Below are 25,840 nucleotides of genomic sequence, written 5' to 3' on the forward strand. Positions count from 1 at the left end.
TTAATATGTTAAAAAAATTACTTTCTATTGAAAATTTTTTTCCCACTTGGTTAGAAAGCAAATCATACTAGACAAGAAATTATATTCTTAATTGTTACCAAGAGTGAGCAAACAAAAATCTGCATGTGAAGTATCTTCACGACTAGACTATTTGTTGTATATAGAGAACAGATGACTTCACATCAAACTGCCCTAGTCCCATAATGCACAATTCTATACTGATAGTTGGCCTCAGATGAGAATTTCCCTCCTGAAAACTTGGGAGTTTTTCTTCCTGCAAAACAGATATTAGGGTCAAAGGAACACATGCAATTAATAGAAATACACTGGCTTCAGTCTTAGTTGCTTTAATCATAATTCAAAATAATCATTTGTATTGATAAAACTTTACTTCATGCTATTCATGCAGAAATATGACAGCATTGATTTAAGCTCTCAACATCTCTATGATTTTTAGCTCCCACTGATGAGACCTTCATGAAGGTCAAAACATGTCTGAATAGTGACTCTTCCCATAATGTATAACAATATACATGTTTGAAAAGAAAGTGTGTTATTCAAAATAATAATTTGTATTGATAAAACTTTACTTCATGTGTTAGGGCATGCTGATGTGCAGTCATCTGCTTTGATATAAAAGTAGCCTAGTTGTGAAGACACTTCATGCTCATACTTGGGTTAAGTATTAAAATATTTCTTATCTAGTATAATTTACTTTCTCTATACAGAAGTTGTACATTTAATAATAAGTCCATATAAACAAAGAAGTCTTCAATGACAGCCATGAAGATTTCTTTGTTTATATGGACTTATTATTAAATGTACAACTTCTGTATAGAGAAAGTAAATTATACTAGATAAGAAATATTTTAATACTTAACCCAAGTATGAGCATGAAGTGTCTTCACAACTAGGTTACTTTTATTTGGACCGTTTGGACTGTTTTTTCTTTCCTGAGTTGTAATCATTTGCATCATCATAAGCATTTTTTCACAGAAGGATGGAGAACAGCACTGAGAGGCTAATTTCCTTCAACATCTTTCTTCGATGTACTGGATTTTCTGTTTGTGTAAAATAAAGGCTATGCAAATAAAAAAAACACAATTTACAGATCAGATTGCACAGACCAATGTAGGTATAAGTGAAATCCTTAACATTTGTACATTTCTTTGCCCAGTACCTTTCCTTCACTTGTTTTAAGTTTCATCTCCTCTATTAACTATTATTAGAAGTATCTCCATGCAGTCAGAAGACTCATCATGCAAAACTCACACTAACCATTATTTATACAATACCTATTGTACCTCTCATTAAACTTATTTACTATTGAGGCACTCAACTACTTCTGTTCATACAATTACAGTCATTTACCACTTTCCAAGCAAACAAATTCTACACATACACTAACCACACTTTCATACAACTTCTAGAGGTGATCCCAGGTCTCTATATATGTAATGTATTGAAAAACTTGTTTCAATTTTATAGAACACCTTTAGTAATTTAAGTTTTTATCATGTCTTCTATTCTCCACCTAACTAAATTTTGTAATCCATAAACTATCCTCAGAGGAAGCATTCCACAAACATGCCACCAACGTCGTCACTCATCTCTGAATCCTCTCTACCATCTCCTGATCCCCAAAAAACTCAAGTGACCAAATCTGTGCACAGTAGTCAAGATGTTGCTGTCTAGCCTTATAAAGAGATAACTTGCCCATCTCTACCTCAATGTGTTCAATATCCAAGTAATTCTTTGAGCTAACTATTCTGCCAACTTTCGCAATATGAACTTCAATTCTCTATCCACCATCACCTCCAAATCCCTAGCCTCATCAATTTCCTGCAATCAAATACACTCGTGATAAACAGTATGTAACCTTCTCATCCCAAAGTACATAAGCTTACATTATGCAACATTAAATTGGCAACCATTATCCTTTGCCCACAATGCCAATTTATTTAAATCATCCTGCAATAGTAGTTGATAGAGGTGATATATACATCACCTCTATCAACTACTACCCTCCCAGTTTTGCACTCTGAACTTAACATACAAATTCAAGAGTAGTGGTTTTGGCACAAAGCTATCAAGGCACTTCACTAGTCATCCTTGTTTACTTTGATTTCACTCCACCATATACTACTCCTGGTGTCTGTCAGCCTCCTCCACCCTCTTATCCACTGCAACCAGTTTCACATTCATTCCCATTTCCTTCAACTTATGTAATCATTTTCTGTGGTATTTTGTCAAATACCTTTGAAAAGTCCAGAAGCATCATGATGCAGCCACATTTCTCTTATAGCTGTTATTACTATTATAAAATGTAACTATGATATATAAAAATATAAAATATATGATCAAATTATATGCTTTTTTTTTTCAAAAGCATATAAATTTACTTGGAATGGCAGAGAAACAAGATCTATAATTGATTATATAATTACTAATCAGAAACTGGCTCCACATGTAAGAGATATACATGTTTACAGAGAAAATTTTTTTTTCTTCAGATCATTACTTTGTTTCTAAAATACAAACAAAATGGAGAAAGTAAAATAAAAACCAGAAATTATTATTATTTCGGGCAACTCCAAGGAGTCGACAGACTTATCGAGGGAGGCCCTAACATCATGTCAAGAACAACTATTCGACATTCACACAGTATCTATCATACCTCGCCTTGAACTCATTCACAGTCATAGCACCCACAACAGACTCTGGAAGCTTATTCCACTCATTCACCACTCTCCAAATAAAAAACCTAGCTCTAACACCTCTGCTAACCACATTCTTGCCCAGCTTCCATGTATGGCCCCTAGTCCTCCCACCACCAGTCCTATTCTCAAAAATATCTTCTGGATTAATCCTATAGGAAACCCTTCAGTAATTTGAATGTCTCAATCATATCACTCCTTTTCCACCTATCAACCAATTTTTGCATCCCACAAATCTTCAACCTGTTCTCATAAGGTTCATTCCACTTCCACAGACCTGCTACCATCTTGGTCACTCATCTCTGGATCCTCTCCACCTCCTCCCCATCAAGAAGAAACCCTGGCACCCATATCTGGGCACAGTAGTCTAGATGAGATCTTATCAAGGCTCAATATAGAGGAACAATAACTTGTCTCTGCTTGTTAAAGTATATTTCAGCAACCAAGTGATTTGATGAGCTGATTTAACCACTTTTGCAATGTGCCCCCCTAAACTTCAACTCCCTATCCACCAACACTCCCAAATCCCTGGCCTCAATCTCCTGGAGTACGGTTCCACCAATGTGATATACTGCTGCTAATCTTTTCACTCCAAAATGCATAACCTTACACTTTGCCACATTAAATTGACATCCGTTTTCCCTAGCCCAGTCCTACAAACTATCCAAATCATCCTGCAAAATTATGACATCCTGTGCACTCACAATTGCTCTACCCAACTTTGCATCATCAGCAAACGAGTGAACACTTCCTCTCAGATCCTTTCCTATATCGTTAATGAACAAATTGAAAAGTAGTGGTCCAAGAACAGAACCCTGCGGCACACCACTAGTCACAAGCAGTCTTTTGGACTCCACTCCTGAATAAACCACTCACTGGTATCTCTCCATCAACTACCCTCCCATCCATCTCACCAACCCTATATCCATCCCCATCTGCTCCAGTTTACTGATTAGAGTTCCATGTGGTATCCTATCAAAGGCCTTGGCAAGGTCCAGTAGAATAACTGGAAACCCATTACCCTTATCCAGTTCAGCCATCACTGTGTTATAAAACGGTGAGCAAGGTACTGAGGCATGATCTACCCTTCACAAAGCCATGTTGTCCCCCATACAGTATCCCATTTTCATCTATCCAATCCTGTATTCTTCTCTTGACTAATTTCTCTAAAATACAACAAGTATATCTATTACAAGAAGAAAGCATTAGAATGTTATATCAATTTGTGATTAACAAATTACCTAAAAGAAGTCAAAATCAATGAAGATATAGAAGAATGGAAAACTGATAAAGATAATTCATATAGCAGCCCTCTGAAGCACTTGAAAAGAAAAATAAAATAAAAAGAAAAGCATTAGAAATTTGGAACACAGATATAGAAAATGCATGAAAAGAAAAATAAATGGCATACAAATTATTCCTTCAAAAACAAAGGAAACAGAAGAAATATATAAAAACAAAAGAATAGCTAAAACCGTAGTACAGAAAGCTAACCAAGATGCTTGAGACAGATTTATTAATAAAATAGAAGACATACAAAACAACCTAGAAAATATTTAGGGAATTAAATAATGAAGAAAAAGATGGCACAAATCAACATAATACAAGAGAAAAAATGGATAGAACATAAGAATTTATGGCATTACCCAAATTTAATAACAGAAAACAATAACGAAGAAATCAGTTCTGATATAGAATCAATTAGATTAGAAGACCTAAAAGAAGCAATAAAAAGATATTAAAAATAGAAAATCAACTGGATTCAATGACATAAATATATTTACATTAGATTCTTAAAATTAATAAACAACTGTTGAAAGAAATGTAAGGTTCAATCAGATTGGTCAAAAAAAGGTAAGGTTATTTATATTTAAGAAAGGAGACATATGATTCTGGAAATTACAGAGAATTCAGTCTATTAAATAGAAGTTACAAAATTTATAAAATCCTAAGTAAAAGACTTAGAAATGTTGCAAACAATCTACTCTCAGAAGAACAAAATGGTTTCAGACATGGAATATCATGTAGACAATATTTGTGTGTTAAAACAAATTGAAAAAAGATTAGAATTTAATTACATTTGGTAATGTAATGATATATATATTTACAAACTATACTAAGTTTATATGCAAAGATATAAAAATACAGTTACAATCAGGTAATAAATTAACAGAAGAGAAAGAAATTAATCAAAGTGTTAGACAGGATGTAGCTTATCTCCAACTCTCTCTTTCACACACACATATATATATATACATATATATACACACATATATATATATATATATACACACATATATTGATCAGCTTATTAAAATATAGAAAACAACAATAAAACAAGGTATCTGGTTAACTAGAACTGTTATCAATATAATGTATGCAGATTATCAGATTACATTACAAGACAACGAAGATGACCTTCAAAAATCAACTTATGAGTTAAAAATAAGCCAATAATACAGTTTAAAATTTTGACAAAATAAAACTAAAATCATGGCATTTAAAGGTCAAGTTCATGTTAGATCAAAAATAGTCAGCCTTGCCTTAGGAACTAAGTTGCTAAGGCAGGACCTCCCTTTCACAAAGCCATGCTTGTCCATCATACAGTATCATGTTCTTTATCTACTCATTCCTGAATTTTACCTTTAACCAACTTTGTCAATACCTAACCACTATTTCTGAGATACTAATTATCCTATATGCGTGGATAGGCTTATGTGTTCGTCAGACATTTTTGTAATAGATTTCACGGTTTGATATGAACACAGATGATTAAGAAAATAACTATTTATTAACTTAGAAGCTAATATTTCACTGGTATTATATTCAGCATCTTCAGAGCACAACACAAAGTTTGTTACAAATGCAAAACAACCACAATCCGGTGTAACAGTGGGGCTAGTAAAAGTAATTGCAGCGTCTAGGTTAAAAAAAATCGAAGTTTTGAAATAGTAGTCCAAATGATAGTCTTAGACAGTTTGAAAAAATGAAATAAAATAGAAGTAATAAATATTAATTTGGTCTTAAGATGACTGTCTCCCAAATCTTTGGTAGATTTATACAGCCATACTTGTTAAGGTTTGGAGTATGTTTTAAGGCTTCTGTTGATTCCAGGAACAACCTCTCTGACTTGTAGAAGCTTCTGTGCATTACTTTTGTTTCTTTCCAATTGATCCTCTGTGCAGGGGTATCCAAAGCATGGTCTGCCAGACCAGACTTGCCATAGCAAAAGTGTCGAATATATTTTGTGTTCACTGAGGTGGATGTCCACAGTTCTTCCTCTCTGACTTGTAGAAGCTTCTGTGCATTACTTTTGTTTCTTTCCAATTGATCCTCTGTGCAGGGGTATCCAAAGCATGGTCTGCCAGACCCGACTTGCCATAGCAAAAGTGTCGAATATATTTTGTGTTCACTGAGGTGGATGTCCACAGTTCTTCCTGTCCGTCCGTAGTAGGCTTGATGGCAAGAATCTACTCATTATAAGAATTTATATTGAGTAGATTCTTCATAGACTCCTGGATGTGATAAAGGAGTGCATTTGTCCTTAAGTGAACGGATGAGAGTTGCTAATTTTATGTAAGGTTTAAATACTGTGCATAGTTGGTGTTTGTTAAGCACCCTAGATATCTTTTCAGATGTGCCTTTAATGTATGGGATGGTGATAGTTTTTGTTGTAGTCTTCTGTGGTAGATAGAGGGGATTTCTGGGTAGCATTTAGTATGTCATCTATGTTATGGGGATTAGAACCATTGGTTAAGAAGGTGTGTCGTAGATGGTGTGTCGTAGGTGAGAAAGTTCAGCAGTGAGAGCAATGTCATTGGAAAAGATTGCTCTAGCTCTATGGGTTAGTGTTTTTAAGACACCATATTGTTGAGAAGGGTGATGGTGTGATGTGATTGTTTGTGTAAGTATCTGTATGTGTGGGTTTTCTATAAACCAAAAATGATAAGGAACCTTCTGGAAGACGTGTGATCAGTATGTCCAGGAAGGGTAGGCAGTCATTGGCTTCTAGTTCCATTATAAAGTGGATTTTAGGGTGCTGGCTATTTAGATGCACTAAAAATATATTCAATGTGTCTGGGTCATGTGGCCAAATAGCAAACATCATCAACATAGTGTAGCCAGAGACTAGGTTTGAGTGTGGCTGTGTTGATAGCTAATTTTTCCAGATGTTCTATGTAGAAATTGGCTAAGGGGGGGGGGGGGGGAGAAAGGGGCGAACCCATAGCTGTCCCATCTAATTGTTTGTATATCTTCCCTTTCCAAGTAAAATAACCTGCCTGTACTGTGAATTTAAATAGCTGAAATATATCTGGGGGAAATTGTGAATTTAGTAAGTTAAGTGTTTCAATCAGTGGTACATTAATGAATAATGAGGTGATATCAAAACTCACCATTAGGTCTGAACTATTTAAGGTGTGGTTTTCTAAAATACTTTTTAGGTGGGTAGAATTTTTAACAAAAGAGGAAGAATTGTTCGTGTAAGTGGTTAGTAATTTGGCTAAATGTTTAGCTAGTTTATATGTAGGACTGTTTATACTATATACAATAGGACGCAAAGTTAATAGTTATTTTCTTAATCATCTGTGTTCACATCAAACCGTGAAATCTATTACAAAAATAATTATCCCATAGTTTGCTACATCTGTCTCATAGCCACCTTTATGTAATGGAATTAATTTTCCTCTTTCCACTTCTTTGGAACCTTGCCAGAGCTGAGACTTAGATTAAACAACTTCTGAGGCATTGTCAAATTCTCTTGCACATTCATAACTGGTTTTAACAGTATTACAACCCCAAACAAACTAAATTATAAAATGATGTTTATTTACCAGCTTATATTTTGCTGGATCTTAAACCAACATCTTCAGAACAAACATGATGCAGTTTACACATGTAAGTGAAACAATTCAAACTGTAATGGACAAAAGGTCTAAAGTCCTAATTTGGCAATCTATGATGTAAAAAAAGAAGTATTACAGGTGTGTAGAAGCAGATCTTACATTGCCAAAATTGTTGGCAAATTAATGCAGCCATACTTGTTAAGGTTAGGAAAATACTTCATAGCTCCGACTCTAAAAAATAATCTTTCCGACCTGTGACGACTTCTATACAGCACACTGGTTTTCCTTCCATATAATCCTGAGTGAAGGGAAATATAACCCATGCTCTGCCAGTCCAGACTTGCCATAATAATGGTAGTATATGTATTTCTTATGTTCTCCAAGGCAGATGTTAACAGATCTTCCTGTATGTCTATAGTGGGACAAGTCACAGGGAACTTCATACACTCCAGGATATGCTAGAGGATGAAGTTTATCCTTAGGAGAACAGATCAAATCTGGCAATTTGACAGTGGTTTGAATGTATTATGAAAATTATATTGTATTGGTACTTTGGCTATCCTTTCAGATGTACCTTGGTTGTATGGAATAGTTTTTTTTTTTTTTTAATGTGTTTGGAGAGGGGGAGTAGGAGGATCATGTAGTATTTTGTTCTTTAAGAGATACTTGTGCCATGAGCGGTTTCTTTTAATTAATAAAAAGAAGGAATAAGAGATATTATTTATTTAAGGCCATATATTTCAGCATGAATATTACAGGCCACCAGTGACGACAATAGTTAATTACAAGGTAGAACGCAAACAATGGATCAATTTGAAAAAGTAACAGCCACGTGATATTACACATAAAGCAATGCAATTATATAATTGAGGGAATATTACAACATTAATTATTCATTAGCTATAAAAAAAAATAAAAAAATTAGTGAAGTGCAATTAGAATAAGACTTTTTACACCTTGGATAGAGAGGGGCATTATGATTTAATTTCAGATGTTGTGATGTATTGCCTCAGCAGTTTCTTTAAACAAAATGTTCAAATTTAGACTGACATTGATGAAGCAAGCATGTTTCAGACAATAGCATATTGTGGTCTATCAATTCCATGCTGTACCAAGCCAGATTTCTCTGATTTATTGTTGCTAATGTAAGATTGATCTTTTATTCTCTATTCTACTGAGTATCCAGTTTGTCCAAAGTAAGAATGATGACAGCCACAAGGAACTCAGTAGCTACCAGGAAAAGTTAGAGGTGATCATTTATCTTTGGAAGATGATAAATTGAATACAGCATTGTTTCCATTTTTCAAAGATAAAGATAAACAGTCTCCTCTTCTTTCTGGTATCTACCAAGTTCGTTGTGACTATCATCATTCTTACTTTGGAAAAACTGAACACTCTGAAAAAAAAACAAATGTTATATTAGCAACAGTAAATGTGAGAAATGTGGCTTGGAACAGCATGAAATAGATGCAAATCACAATATCCTATGGTCCAAAACATACTCGTTTCATTGATGTCTGTATAAATTTGAACATTTGCTATAAGAAAGCACTGAGGCATTACTTCATCTGAACTTAAAAATTGGAATGACTGTCTCTAAGATATGGGAAAGTTATTCTAATCGTGCATAACTACATTTTTTTTTAAAAATAGCTAATGAATACTTAATATTGTAACATTCCCTCAGTTATACTGTTATATCATTGTGTTGTTTTATGTATAAAATCACGCACCTCTTACTTTTTCAAATCAATCCATTGTTTGCATTCTACCTTGTAATTAACTATCATACATTCAAGGCTATGCTAGAGGATGGAGTTTGGTTCTTAGACTTAGGAGGGCAAATCTAAAGCCCAAAGTATGGTTCAGATATGTTGACAATATATTCAACATTTAGCCCCATGGCTAACATAATGTTCCTAAGCCACCTGGACTAACATCACAAATATATCCAATTCACTACTGAGATTAAAAATAATAGCTTTCTTCCTTTTCTAGATGCTTGTCACACATCTTCCCTCAGGCTGTCTTTCCTTCATAAGTCTGCCATAAACCTATAGACACAGGCTTATATATACACGAAGATTCGTACCACCATCGGCACCCTCAAACATAAAGCACTAACAATTTGATCCAGCAAGCAGGTGAAGAATGAATACCAAATTATTATTAGCCAAACCTTTATAAATGCTACAACACAAAAAAAAAGTTTGCAAGATCTTTCACAATAATGATATGAAATGCAAAAAAGATTATAAAAATGTCATAGCCATGCTGTACATTATGGTAATATCATAAAAATGATAGCTCTGCAATAAATACAATATTCAAATCTTCTGCAAAATTAAAAAGCATACTTAGCTCATCCAAAAGATCCCCTTCCTTGCTCATTTATAAAATGCGAAGTGCCTACAACTTACCCTACATAGGGGGAAACAGGATGCACAATTCCAATAAGAAAAGAAACAAAAACAGCACATTAAATTCCTTCACTATGGTAAAACAGATGTTTCCAACCATGAGCTCTAAACTTGTCAGAATTAAGAATGGATGGATAAAAATATGATACTGTATGAGGGTCAACATGACTTTGAGAAGGATCGGTCATGCCTTAGTGATTGACTAACTTTATAATAGAGCAGTGGTTCCCAGCCTTTATCCAATTGTGTGTACACCTTTTAAACCCATTTCTATAAATTATACTCCTTGTTTTAAAATAGCTGTTTTTAAATACTGACATTTATTGTTTCATAACTAACGTTTTGCATTTTGTTTACTTTACTTGTTTTTCCGCTATTACTGATTATTTTTCATGTATCCCTGAACAGCCAGCACGTAACCCCGAGGTATGTGTACCACATGTTGGGAACTGATGTAATAGAGTAACAGCTGAGTTGGATAAAGGAAATGGCTACAGACAATGATTCTACTAGATTTCACAAAGGAATCTAACAGAATACCACATGGAACTCTGTTATACAAATTAGAACAAATGGAGATGGATATGACACTGGTTATGTGGATAAGAGGGTGGCTGCTGGACAGATATCAAAAAGTGGTATATGGAAGGGTAGAATCAAGGCAAAAACAGGTGACTAGTGATGTGCCACAAGGTTCAGTGCTGAGACAATACTGTTTAATTTGTACATAAATAATATAGGAAATAACCTGAAAGGAAATATTCAGTTGTTTGCTGATGATGCAAAGTTAGGTAGAATTAAGGCGATGTGGAGAGCTTGCAGGACGATTTAAATAGGCTGTCAGTATGGGCAAAAGATAATGGGTATTAGTTTAATGTGGAAAAATGTAAAATTATACATTTTGAAATAAACAGATTACAAACCATGTACCATATTGATGGACCTGTACTCCAGGAAACAGATGAAGCTAGAGATTTAGGAGTGGTGGTAGACAGAGTTAAAATTTAGAGGACATATTACTAAGGTTGTTAAGGTAGCCTATAAGATTACTTGGCTATTGAAGAACACATTAACAAGTAGAGATAAGGAAGTTATTCCTCTTTATAAGGTCTTGATATGTCCACAACTGGATTACTGTGCTCAAATCTGGTCTCCTGGATTTCTTGGGAATGAGGAAGCAGTGGAGAAGATTCAGAGGTGAGTGACCAAGATGGTGAATAGTCTGTGGAACTTTCCCTATGAGGATAGTTCAAAGGTGAGTGGACTGCAGAAGATGTGTGATATATGAAAAAGAGGGGATACAGTAAAAACATTTAAGTTACTTAAAGATTTTTATAAGATTGATGAAGGGGAAATGTTTCAGCACTTGGCTAGAGGGACTAGAACAAGGGGTCATCCCTAGAAGTTTAATAAAGGTGTGGTTAGGTTTGTGAGGTTTTTTGCTTGGAGAGTAGTAGTGAATGAGTGGAATGGGTTGTCAGTCAGTTGTGAGTGCTTTGTCTGTCAATGGATTCAAAAAGAAGTACGATAGATTGTGTGGATAGTCTGAGTCTCCTGCAATGAGTATTCAGACTCCATGGAGGTGCCCATGCAGTAATAATAATTAATTGGAAGGGTACCCAAGTCCCTATACCACACCAAAACTTGGTTTGAATGAAAATTCAAGGAAGCTTGCGAGATGCCGATTCATCATCCTAATCTTAACAAGAATGATGGTTTAGCAATTCCATGATTCTGGAATACCTATCTGCAAGTCATATAGCATTCAGAACATGATAGCAGAACCACGATACACAAAAACGTATGGATAGGACTATAAGGGTGCATTTGATTTCCTAGTTCCACCTTTTTTTTACTCAATCATCTATATATTATTATAGTTTTTATTATATATAAAAAGATATTTTTTACTTATTTCTTACGTTAAATTTTTTTCCCACAAGAGGACAGGGTTAAACAGCTATACTATAGCATACCTATGTGTAGTGTCATGTAGCTTGTGTCTTGTTCATATATACACAGTGTAGTCCATAATTTTCAGAACTTAATATGTTGTGCATATACTACTGAAACAATGCATCAACAAACACACTAAGTAATATCAACTAATTGTCTATGCCCCCAGAGATGTTTGAACAGAATTGCAATTAAATTTTGTTTTAAAGCTGGTCTTTCTGCTACAGAAATGGTACAATATGCATAAGGAAATGAGGCTCTGAACTGATCTAATGTCTTCAGGTGGTATTTGTGATTTCATGTGAAGTGCTCAATCCACATCGACTTGAACTCAGGAAAATATTGCCATTGAGTTGGTGAAGAATGATCATCAAATCACATCGTTTTTTTTGCCTACAATCACAAAACAAACAGACAGTTCTGAATAGGTTGGCAAGACATCTCCCAGACTGAAGATACAGATTCCAAAAGTCACACATCAAAATAATTTTTTTTTTTTACTCTTAAGGAGTGGTGAAAAAAAAATTGTACCAGAGAGAACAGTGAGTATGGAATCTTAGGAAGTAGTAATGGACTGTCTCCTGAAATGCATTCAATATATTTGTCCCATTGCATTCTGGTCACAAGATTTTTTTCTATTACATAATAACTTGTCCACTCCAAGCTGCAAAGCAACACTTTGATATGCAAAGTATTCCCACTCTTTATTACCCCCCCACCTTTATCCTTTTACTCACCAAATTTATCCCCTTCGGACTATTTTCTGTCTCTCCCCCCAAGTAGAAAACGAAGCTTTTCAGCCATCCAAACAACTGTAGCTGATGACAAAGACAATCAAACAAGCGGAATTTTCTGCAGCTCTCCAAAAGCTTGTATAGATTCCAATGGATCTTATTTCAAATAAGAAATGTTTTATCTTTCTTTCATGTGTGTTTTTGATTTATAATTTATTTTCTTATGTTATTTTATGAGTGTTATTTTCTTAATTGTAAGTAATTACTCTAACATATGTTTTTGTCTCCATAAAATCTCCACAATGAATCAAAGCGAAAGAATGTTAGATTTGATCACAGCATCAGAAGAAGTTTCAGTCAATGATGCAACTATTTTACCACCACTTAGTGCTAGTGATTACTGCACTGACATGGGACATAGCTAAATATGTAGATTTTTCAATTAAGGAAGGTTACATGCTGAACTACAAAGCTGAATTTTCAAAGCTTCACAGCACATGTGAAGCTTTGAAAAGATGCTTAAATGCAGTATTAGAATCCATCCTTGGAGTTCAATAAACAAATAGGCTTGGAGTGAAATGAACGTATAATATTATTAAGGTACGATTGATAAGATGATCTGGAAGGAATATTATTAAAAGACCTCCAGGGAGTCAGGGACTCACTGAGAGAGGCCACATACTATACACACACACACCAGCTATCATACTTATTCTTGAATTCATTCACACTACTTACACATGCAATGAGAACCCATTCCATTCATGCACCACCCTATGAGAGAAAAATCTAGCCCTCACCATCTTCTTAGCCGAATTAATTCTCAGCTTCCAAGAATGCCCTCATGTCCTTTCCCCACTCTCTATAAAATGAAAAATTCCATCAAATCTTGTATAGTCATTTCAAAAGTTTGTACATCTCAATCATATCACCTCTCTTTCTCCTGTTTGCTAGTGTCTGCAGTCTATGAATTCTCAATCTGTCTTCATAATCAGTATTCCACAATCATATCATTTTTGACACTCCTTTGTACTCCACTGTATCAGAATCACAATGGAAACCAGGAGACCAGACTTTAGCACAATAGTCCTCAAGTCTGGTTTCCTTGAGGTATTATCAAGGCCTTGTAAAGAGGCAAAATGACATCCTTATCTTTACATGTTAAAGTTCATTTTTGCATTGCAATTATCTTTTGAGTTGTATTTGTAATCTTTGCTACATGGCCCCCTGAACTTCAACTTGCTATCTACTAACACTCCAAGATTCCTAGCCTGATCAGTTTCTTCTAGCATAATCCCACCAATATAATACGACATTGGATATCTAATCATGTAAAAGTGCATTACTTTACATTTACTGACATCCACAATTTCATCCTATTCAAATCATTCTGCAAGTAATACACAGCATTCCTGATTACCTACCTATCTTTGCAAATAACTGTCACCTGTCAAATCCTTCCCAATATCATTAATGTACAGACTGAATAACAGTGGACCAAGGACTGATTCTTTGTGGTACACTACTAGTCACCTTAAATCTTGCAGAATCACATCCCCCCCCCCCCCCGTACCACTTTGATATCTGTCAGTCAGTCATCCTCTTAACCATACTAATATTTTATAATTCCAACCCATATTCTCCAATTTATTCAACGGTCTTCCATGCTATATTGTCAAAAGCCTTAGTAACCAAAAGTATCATGCTGTATCCATTCCCCTTGTCTAGTTCAATGGTAACATTACAATAGAATGTGAGCAAGTTGCTAAAACATGACCTTCCCTTAGTAAACCCATGCTGTTCATTGCAAAGTAGAGATTCACTGTCAACCCATTTCTGAATGCGAGAATATTATTTCGTGACACCTCCAAGGAGTACAAAGACTCATCGAGGGAGGGCATCTACTCTGCAACTCTCCATCTCCATCATCTACACCACCACACCAGTATTTTTTGTTTATAAATTGTGTCTCCCCTAAAGGCTGATTTGTCTGTATGCAGGATGAAAAACTAGTTTTCAGGAGAAAAACCCTGCAACTCCTATATGAGATCAGCTATCTCACCTTCAGTTGAAAAATCCATATGAAGATTCCTCCCGTCACGATGAGAATCAAACTTAGGCCTTTTCCAATCGAAGGGCGCAATGTACCCTTGTTCTTCCAACTGCGCTATGGGGGCATGTGAGAATAATAATAATTATTATTATTACATGACGCCTCCAGGGAGTCCAAATACTCATCAAGGGAGGGCACCTACTCTACAGCTCTCCGTCTCCGCCACTTAGTTCACGAACTACAGCGAACCACAAATACCATCATCATCTACACCAGGGCCATCAACTGCCGACCACCACCACTAGTATTTTCACAGACAATCACAAACATCCATGCCCATGTGGCATTCGAACTTGCAGCCTTTTGGCTGCAAAGCAGATATGCTAACCACTTGGCCAACCGGGCAGGCATAAGGATGAAATGAGGATGAAAAAAGTAATGAAATATGAATTGCAGGCATAAAACGTTATGAGTAAAACCTAAAAGAATTTTGTTATGCTATAAGTAAAAAAAGAAGATGAAAGCGCAACTTTACTGAATGTAGACAGCACATTTATGTCAGAAGCAGATCCAACTGTTCAAATAATGAGTGCTCACTTTACTAAGATCTATCAATCTTGTGTAAGTAAATACAAGTACTACAACTCTACTTCCTTTAGCACATATGTTAACACCCCAACCAGCCATGACGTCTATAGATGTTTAGCTAAATCTGGATATGATTATGTAAGACACCTATTGAATAACATGGATAAGAAGTGCAATTTGGTCTCACCATTTCATCCACCTCTGCCAGTAAGGAGGTTAAAGGAATGTTCAGCTGAACTAGTTAGGCTCTTGCATAATTTGAGTTTCAGATCAGGAAAGATCCCACAAGAATGGAAAGAATGGATGATAGTCCTGTTAGACAAAACTGACCTATCAGTATCTTTGGAGTAGTGATGAAAGATTTTAGAAAAGTTAATTTGTATACAAAAATGGGTTGATAAACAAGCTGTACTTTGCAAGGAATGATAGGGGTTTACTAAAGGAAGGTCATTTTATATGAATTCTAGAGCTGAGTTGGTTAAAGAGAATAGATAAACTATGATTTGACATTGCACCACATAAAAGACTGTTGCATAAATTGGAGGATATAGGATTGAAAAACTACCAACTTGAAAAAGCAGTGGCTGATACAGGTATCAGAAATTAGTGGGGGGGTTCAGATTTAAAGTGATCAGTCTTGGACCATTATTCAGTAAGGCTGCTACCATGCTAAGGACAAGTAATTTTCTGATGTTTCAATCTTCCTATTAAGGTCGTCTGAAGTATCACACAGAGAGAGAGAGGCTACATTACAATTTGAGCAGTATGTCAAAGTGACACTGATTTAATCAAGCATTATTCTACTGGCCTGACCTCTAAAACCCTACAAAGCTGCATCCTATTTTTCATATAACATGGCTAGAGAAGAAATTCATATGATCTTTTAATGTTTTTAATACAGCAATAGTGATGGCTTAATCAGTAATTTAACATAAATTACTGATTAAGATCCTGATTCCAATTTTAATTTATAATGACCACTAAGAACAAAAGTTTATGTGGATATGCTTGGAATTTTTAGACAATTATTGTTAAATTATAGTGGTTTATTAGAATTTCACAGGCCTCCTTAAATTTACACTCTTACCACACTTAATGAACAGGTGACTTTCCAGTCAATTCTATGTAGAATATTCAGGGCATGATCAGACAGATCACATTTATAATAGTTATTAAATTTAATATGTTGTTTACATCCCTTCTTCCAGACAGGAATTGTGTGCCCAGTTTCACCTACATAAGGCAGGTTACAGGTGCACTGAATTAGGTATACTCCAGAGTGGATCAGGGGAGAGAGAGAGAGAGAATCCCTGGAGGAGTTGAATAAGTTCCCTAATTTTTATTCAGGTTGTATTTCTATAGTATTCTGTTTATTTTATCTGATTTTTCCTTATTGTATGGAATGGCTGCAATTTTATTGTAATTAGTTTATTTTTATTATTAGGTGCAGTCTTGTGATTGATTTTGTTGATAGTATTTTTGCTGTAGCTTTTTTTTTTTTTTAAAGAAAAGTATTGCTAATCATTTTTAATTCATTCTAAGTGCTTGCTCAGCAGAACAAATCTTTAAAGGCCCTGTTTTTTAGTGTTAATGACAACTAGTTTTTGTGTATAATGTATATTGGCTAGTATGTGTAGGCTTACAGTAAACAGCAAAGGAGAGACTATTAGAAGTAAGATGTGTGACAAGTGTATCTAGAAATGGAAGCATATTCTGACTTTCAATTCACAGGTGAATTGTACGTGTGTCCAAGTGCTTGAGAAAGGTGTCTAGAGGCCTTGGGAGCCAGATAACAAAAAGATTGTCAGCATACCTATGCCATTTTTTTACTAAATAATTTAAGGAAATTACAACGTAAACTAGGATATACACTAAAATAAATTTTAATATACTTCAATCGAAGCCCTCGCACATGGCCACAACTTCTGCATTGTGCCCAAAAGAATACCTGCTGGAGATGTTATGATACGAATTGAACGCAGGATACGACACCTTCCAAACCACATTGCCAACGATATTAGACTGGATGTGGCTTGTGTTCTGACCAAAGCTAAACCACCAAAAGCCAACATGCCCAGTAAGGAAATTAAATCTCTACTAGAATTAAAGAAAAACAAGAAAATAATCACCAAAGCTGATAAAGGGAATGCCAGTATTGCTTAACCAAAAGGATTACACAGGTAAGCTGAAAGCTCTATTGTTAGATCAGGCTACTTACCTCCCTATCGAGTACAATCCCACCAACTCACAAATTAGAAAACTCCACAGGCCCCCTTAAGAAGGTCCCTTCTTGGCCTGTGGAAATCATTAACAAATTAAAACCATTTAACTCCATACCCCCTCCCCCCCGTATTTATGGACTCCCAAAAATACATACGGAAAATGTGCCATTACATCTCATAGTGGATGGCACTGATTCCCCCACATACAAACTAGCTAAACATTTGGCCAAAGCTCTCTCACACTATATTGGCAACACACCTTCACACATAAACTCAGCCTACTTCAAAGCCAGCATAGAAAACCTTACACTCAAACACACTGACATAATGGTCAGTTTTGATGTCTCCTCCTTATTCACAAATGTCCCACTCAAAGAATCCTTAGAGCTAATCCAAGCTAAATTTCCTCCCGATATCACAGCCCTATTTCAGTTCACAATGAACGCAGGCTATTTTGTGTGGCAAGGAAAATTCTACAAACAAATAGAAGGGACGGTCATGGGTTCTCCACTCCCCCCACCCTTGGCCAACTTTTATATGGAGACTTGAAGAGAAAGCCTTAAACTCTGCCCAACAAAAAACCAACCATTTGGCTTCGCTATGTTGATGTGCTTGCTATTTGGCCACATGGCTCCGATGCACTCCTCTCCTTCCTAACACGCTTAAACAACCAACAACCCAGAATCAAATTCACCCTGGAAGAAGAAAAAAACAACTGCCTTCCTTTCTTAGACACACTAGTCAGCTGCCAGCCTGATGGAACCTTGGTTTTCTCAGTCTATAGAAAACCCACCCATACAGGCAGATACATTCACCAACAATCCCACCACCCCTCCTCGCAACAATATGGAGTCATTAAGACACTACACAATGGGGCTAAACTTATTTGTTCAAATGACAATGCCCTAACCACAGAACTAAACCACATTCTCAACACTTTCTCAGCCAATGGCTACCCCCCCAAAATATTGAAACCAGTAAACCACAACCCCCCCCCCCCTCACAACAAGGATTACTCTAAATCCATCACCATACCCTATATCCGAGGCACCTCAGAAAAAATTACAAAAATCCTAAAAAACATGACTTAACCTCTTGTTACAGACCATATAAAAAATTGGCATCCCTTATGTGCTCTACTAAAGATCCCCCCCAGACCTATCTGGTGTATACCAGGTCCCTTGCAGCTGTAAGCTGTCCTACTTTGGCCAAACAGGCAGGACAGCCAATATCAGAATCTCAGAACACAAGGACTACATCCCGTTTCACCAATACAGCCACTCTGGTCTTGCTGACCATGCGCTGGATACCTGCCATAGAATACGGTGGAAGAAAGCCACGATAATACACTGTAGTAAATACAAACATGAAAGGCTTTTCATGGAATTAGCTTCAGCCCTAAGAAACAATCCAAACCTTAACAAATTTGGGAAACCCACATCAGAAGACCTTCACGCCCAATCACCCAAGAATACCAACATTGCCCGCTAGGGGGCACCATCAGGACTTTAGGAGAAATAATAGCCTCCTGCTTCTTCCTCACTTACGGTTTGTTGTGCCTGCATGCACGTGTCTTGTTCTTAAGTTTCTTGAAAATGGCAACGTGACGTTGCCGAAATACTGAAGTATATTAAAATTTATTTTAATGTATATCCTAGTTTACGTTGTAATTTCCTTAAATTATGTAGTAAAAAATGCATAACCAACGTCTAAGCCTTTCCACGAGAAATACCTATGCAAGACTTTGGGTTTTAATGTAAAGGAATCTAGAGTATGGTGTTCAAAGGCTTCCATGGGGGAGCAGATAACAGCAAGCCCTTGACTAGACTTTTTGCAAGTATTTTGCCACACAAAATAATCAGAACTTAATAGATGGGCAAATAACACCATGATATTGGGCAGAAATATGTCCTATAAAAGTAGAATTGTGTCAAAAATGACTAATAAAATCACCTTTATCAAGTGCAATTTTTATAATTTTGTTTATTTTATTTAATTTATTTAATTTATTTTTTTACTAGAGGTCAAATCAGTGTCACCTTGGCATATTGCTTAAACTGTAATGCATGTGTATGTATATGTGTATTACTCCAGATGACGACCCTAATATGAAGGTTGAAATGTTGGGAAATTAAAATATCCTTAATACGATAGTAGTCTCCATAACTTATCTTGCCATTGTTGTTCAATCTATATATTAATATTATTGTGAAGGGCCTCACAGAAGAGGTTCAATTATCTGATGATGCTACTGATTATGCATCAGTTACAGAATGACTTGGATAAGCTGGAACAGGCAACTGGTAATGGCTATCAATTACAACTGCCAATGCCGTATGAGAGGGATTATGGAGTGATTACTAGAAGCGATGAAGAGCGAGAGCAAAAAATTGTTAGCCACTGCCAAAGATATGATAGTAATTAGTTAAGAAAGGCTTCAATAGCAATGATTCAATGTGCAGAAGCTTAGAAGAAAAGGGTGAGAATTTTTGGTTGTATGGAGTGAGTTTGATGGTAGAAAAGACTTGCATTAGAAACCTGGAGAAATTTATTGGAGTGATACCTAACACTAATGCAGAGAGACAGAAACTAGGATCATCATAATGGGAGGAACAGCAGATGTGTGTTTAAGTGCAACTGAGGGTATGCAAAAGTGATGATATGAATGCCAATGAGCATGGTTAAGAATCTGGTGTAAGGGTAAACATGTGCATTCGGTCGAAACTTTTTGAATGTGTAAGAGGACGACAGTAAAGAGAAAGTTACCCAAGGCCAAGCAAGCAGATGTATACAAAAAAAACCCAGGAGGTAACTTGGTAAATTCTATAGTATTCATGAAACTAAGGCTATAGCATAATCTTGTCAAGGTAAGCAAGCATAAAGTAACACTTTGGCATGATGAGATTTCCAATGGCATATTACAGTGGTTGGATTTTGCTTGGAGAAACTAGGCAAAATAAACAATTCAAAAGTTATATAGCAAAAATTGCAAATACTACTCAAAGGATAATTACAATGCTGAAACAAATTATGTGTAAGGATAAGGAGATCATTTTGCCTCTCTACAAGGTAAGGCCCTTGATATAACCACACTCAGACAAATTGGTCTCCTGAATTCCAAGGGGATCCAAGACAATAAGGATTACAGAAAGAAGTAGATTACAAGAATAGCCAAGTTATCTGAAATGCAAACACTGGTAAACAGGAGATTTTTTTTTTTTTTTTGTTATGTGGAAGGTGGAAAGATAATTTTAGATAAAAATAAGATAAAATTAGTTAATTAAATTAAAAGCCAATATTTTGCTTTGGTCACCAAGGCATCTTTATGGGCACAAAGAAATATTGGCTTATAATTAGCTGAATAAATTAAAATTTTTAGATGTGTTTTCTCCATTAAACATTAATACGAGTGATAATCAACATCTAAGCATCCATACCATGTTAATCAAGTTGAACAAAAATGACCAAAGTAGGGAACACTATGGTACCAATCATCTTCCTCCTCTTAGACTTGGCACCTCCATACATTACTCTAATGCATGTCAGTCACTCTCCAATTACCATTACAAGCTTATTTTACTTCCCCATAAATTCGAGTTTGTATAACACCCTTCAATGCAGAATCCTGTCGAAATGCCTTAGCACAGTTCAAAAGTATTGTGGTATATATCCATCTGTCCATATCTCACTCTGTAATCACTATTATAAACATCAGCAAATTGCTAAACCAAGACACCTGCCTTCAACAAAACCATGCTCTACTTATTGAGGATCAGGGTGCTATCTGCCCACCTCTGGATGCAAATCATAATTAGCTTTGCCAACACCATAATGATCAATCTAAAAATACTGACTTATCTATGAATCAACCTTTCCTGTCCTAGTGCCACCATATTTTAACGTAGCTATCATGTGGTCCTCTTTTCGTTAGGAACTGACTACTGTTAAATCTCTTAGACATTCCTTTATCACTCTTCTCAATATCCTATCCAATCCCGTAGTTGTGCTCAAATAAAGCATTTGCAATAGCTTTAACACCAAACTTACTTGTCTCTCTCTCCCTTTGTTTAGTTGTAAAGTATACATCCCAGGATGTATACTTTACATAGTTCAATAAATTCTCACATTTCCCTTTGCATATTTAACTTCTTTTGAGTTCTCTTCATAGTTCAATTTTACTTACCTTAATTACCATTGCTGTTACTCTCCTAGACCTTACCAGACCTATCAGCACCATTATTTCAGTATTGGATCCACCACATTTTTATACAACTTTTGCTTTGGGGCCCTTATTGATTCATTTAACTCATGCAATTTATTGTTTACCTAAGTCTAGAAATAGACTCAAGCTGCCTTCTTAGTATCTAATCATTAACTGCCTCATAGTTTCACACATTTCTGATTCAAAGTGGTCACATGATTTACAACATTCCAAGTGCATGACTACTTTTTCCAAATGAAGGCAAAACAGTCATCTCATTTGTATAACCTCTATCTCATGCCAAACAACCTCATACCTATGGCCTATATTTCATACTACTATTATTATTTCAAATATCTATGCTAGATGGATTTAATCCCTGTGCAATCAATAAGCACTACTCCTGTACCCTTTCTATTCTTCCTAAATACACCATACATATCATTCTAATCCTGTAACAATATCCTCTTCTGTTAACTAGATCTCACAAATGCCAATAAGTTTTGGGCCAATATTATTTACCAATGCTTCTAATATTAGCAACTATCAGACTGATACATGTTCACATAACTCACAAAACCAGAGAAATGTTAAAATAATCAGCCCAAGTTCATTTATTCATTCAACTAAATTCCTTTACTCCACTTCCAAAATCAGCTGTTCCTGTCTGACAAAACATTTTCAATTGTACATATACGGGTCCAAACATTTTTGGGATCAATCAATCTCTCTCTGCGCACGCGCACACACACACACGTCATAATAATCTTGATCTCTCATCTTAGTGCACATGTCCAAGCTTTTATGCTGAATCTAAGCCTTTATCCTTGTCAGTATATGAAGATGATTTGAACAGACAATCCTCAGAATTTTCATCTCATCTTTACACCCTCTTTTACCTTGTGGTGTTGAAGGTTATTAATCACTGGACCTCAAAGCATTCATAGGATAAGGTGGTCAGCCCTACATCCCAGTGTATCCTATGTCCTGTAGTGTCAAGTTCTCAAGGTTTGTCTGCTTTGCAGGATGAAAACCCCAGGATAAACTGGGGGTGGACCCTATTGTCCACTCCCAAGATCAGCTAACTTGGCTATGGCTGAGGAAGATCCTTCAGCTCCTCGCGTCACCGATGGGAATCGAACCTAGGACACTCTTTCCCCAGGCATATGGTAGCAAAGCATACAGCTACTAGGCTAACTGCCCGGACTTTTTCATTTAAATCTCAAAAAGGTAACAGTTTAGATGAAATCCTGATGGCCATAATTATTTTGAGATGAGCATCTCATGAAACAATTAAGTGTGCTATGGTGAGGTAGCACTATAAAAATTAACAATCTTAATACACTGTTGAAACCATGTTTTAGGAATTTTGTCTGGTGAAAAGTTGCAACAGATTTTCGTAGGGTTGAAGCACTCACTGAAGACTACCTTGTTAAAGAAAGCAACAAAGACGCTCTTTTACTATATCGAACAACAGAAAACTTTTCGAAACAAAGAATTTAACAATATTCACTAATTCTAAGGATTAACATATCCAGCCAAACAAAACCATGCTTTTCACTCAGAATCAATTATCCATTTGCTCTGCATAAAAAGAATATTTGATGAACCCCTAGATTTTTTTTTTGATTGATCTAAAACAAAAATACTTAGAGGTTGAAAAAGGAAAAGGATATTTCTTTTTGAAAGGGCTTTCAAATATCTCTTATAAGCAGATACGACATTTTGCTTATCCACCCACCCATGAGGAATTATAATGGATCCCACTTTCACACACTAATAATATGCCAATGTCTTATGGGCTGAATTTCTTTTCTTGAAACATTAGAATGTATTATGTAAAATGCATTATGTAAAATTATATAAGAAGCACTTGCAGGTACCTTTGAACTTCAGCTTTTTTGCTTCGGAGAGCCATATTAAGAAGATAACGCTTAATTTTACTGCCATTGACTCCTTCTTGAACCTACATATTAAAATAAAAGATTAAGAAATGAATGTTGTTGCAAAAAAAAAAAAAAAACTATACTTTCATTTCTTATGGTAAACTATACATCTATTTAAAGATTTACCAAGCAAAACAATCACTTATGAATATGTAAATGTTTTAATTCAAATATTGAATAGATTAACCTGCACTATTAAGTTTTTCATTTCTCAATTAAAATAACATGCTCTTTATGAAATTCATTACCACCTGAACATATTCATGAACATCCAATGTTTGCAGTGGGATTCACCCCACTGTTTACTAGCCTGAAAGTGGAAGGCACTACCACTATCCTAACACAAACTTATAAATCATAACTGCAAGGGACCTGATATACTCCTGATAGGTCTAGGACATGTGGCTGGTCTTTGGTACCAAAAGGTATACCAGGTCCCTTGTAATTGCAAACTTTTCTTACTAAGGCCAAACAGGCAAGACAGCCAATATCAGAATATGCAAATAAGGACTACATCTGGTTTCAACAATACAGCCCATGCTTTGGGCACCTGCCACAGGATACACTGGAAGAAGACCACTCTATTCACTGCAACAAATACAAGTTTGAAAGGCTATTCCTCGAATCTGCCTCAACTCTGAAAAACTTTCCAAACCTCAACAAATTTATTTTGAGTCTGGCTTATGTTAGGAATAATGCATTTAATTAAAGAAAAAAAATAATAGGTTGTATTTTGGTTTTCTGCATGCACCAAGATCAGAAGAATCATCTGCTGCCTACATTTTTATATGTTTAGAACAGGTCAAAGAAATGCAAACAATTTGCTCAAGTAGTGCCAATGAAGGTGACAAACAAAAAAGGACATCTTGTCTATATGAGAGTGAAGAGAATAAAGGTTAGTCATGTCACTCATGTCCAGACAGAATCAAGGATTTTAGGGTGGTTTGTGTTTTACCCAATGTGGGAACAGTATTCTGTTATGTGCAAAAAGCAGTCCAGGAGAGAAATAATACTCACCAAAAAAAAGGATGCAGAGGATCTTGAAAATGAGAGCAGAAAGACTAATATGCTTCAAATAGAGAAGAAAAAGCAAAGTGCATCATTGAGTTATCAAGAAAATTCCAGATAAGATTTGACATCTATAAGAGAAGGTCAATGTGGAGAAGAACAAGGCAGATGAAAGAATAGTGTCTGGGACACTCCAACCACTTCTTGCATGTGGTAAATGAGAAAACTAGTCACCAATTACAAGAAGCAAAAGAAATAATTGAATAGCTTGCTAAAAAGGCCTCCAGGAGAGATCCTCTATATCAACTAGAGTAGTCAAGTCAAACAGCATAGAAAATAACCTACTGTTTATGGTTTCAAACCAGATTCTATAGAATGATAAATCAATACTTCAAGTCTTAATGTGGCAAAAGGATTAAGATGTGGAAAATGCATGGAAACTCCTAATAGATTTCTGTCAAATTACAATAAGACTCTTATTCTCATCAGTATTAATATGTTGCTATCTGCTGAAATGATCCAGTTGAAAACCAAAATTAACCATGCACAGAGTATACTTATAGAATGCCAGAAGAATAATTAGAATTGAACAGAACCCAACTTTTTATTAAATTCCATCTAGTCAGTGGATTTATTGGCATTATTTTTACATAATTCTGAAACACTATTGAGCCAATTTTTTTTTAATTACAAAAACAAGTATTACAAATCAAAGAGACCACACAAAGCTTGCTTACAGTAGGCCAGTGTTTCTCAACCTTTTTTGGATCATGCCCCATCTCAACGTCTCAAAGAGTTTGATGACCCCCCCCCCAGTATAATAGTCAGCCAAATTCTGTAAAAGTATAATATAAATATGTACATTTTCTAATTGTCCCCCCAAAATATTCAAATTGTCCCCCTGTGGGGCATATACCCCACGTTGAGAAACACCGCAGTAGGCTTTCCCATACAATATTGCTTCATATGCTTGAAGCAATATGGAAATCCCCAGCACTTGAGGTAAACAAGCATTTTACCAAATAATTATTGAAGCACATAAGATGAGAGCACACAGGTTATGTATGTTGTATGTTTTCAGATAATTTGTATAAGCTGGAGCATTTCATCAGGTCACACAGAACTGATGAAATGCTCCAGCTTATACAAGC

At 35.6% G+C, this 25,840-nt stretch overlaps 1 protein-coding gene across 5 annotated transcripts in view; it reads right to left on the reverse strand.

The window, feature by feature from the left end:
• Positions 1 to 25,840, reverse strand: part of LOC150099504 (long-chain-fatty-acid--CoA ligase 1-like) — a 360,710-nt gene that overhangs the window by 69,463 nt on the left and 265,407 nt on the right. For all 5 annotated transcript variants that reach the window (XM_090403665.1, XM_090403662.1, XM_090403664.1 and 2 more), the window contains one exon: positions 23,619 to 23,701. In XM_090403665.1, the coding sequence (XP_090259791.1) occupies positions 23,619 to 23,701 (83 nt within the window). The remainder of the gene's footprint in view (positions 1 to 23,618; positions 23,702 to 25,840) is intronic.

This window comes from Typopeltis vanoorti, chromosome 14 (assembly GCF_054136105.1).
Source record: "Typopeltis vanoorti isolate ZY-2024b chromosome 14, IOZ_Tvanoo_1.0, whole genome shotgun sequence".
Taxonomy (NCBI): Eukaryota; Metazoa; Arthropoda; class Arachnida; order Uropygi; family Thelyphonidae; genus Typopeltis; species Typopeltis vanoorti.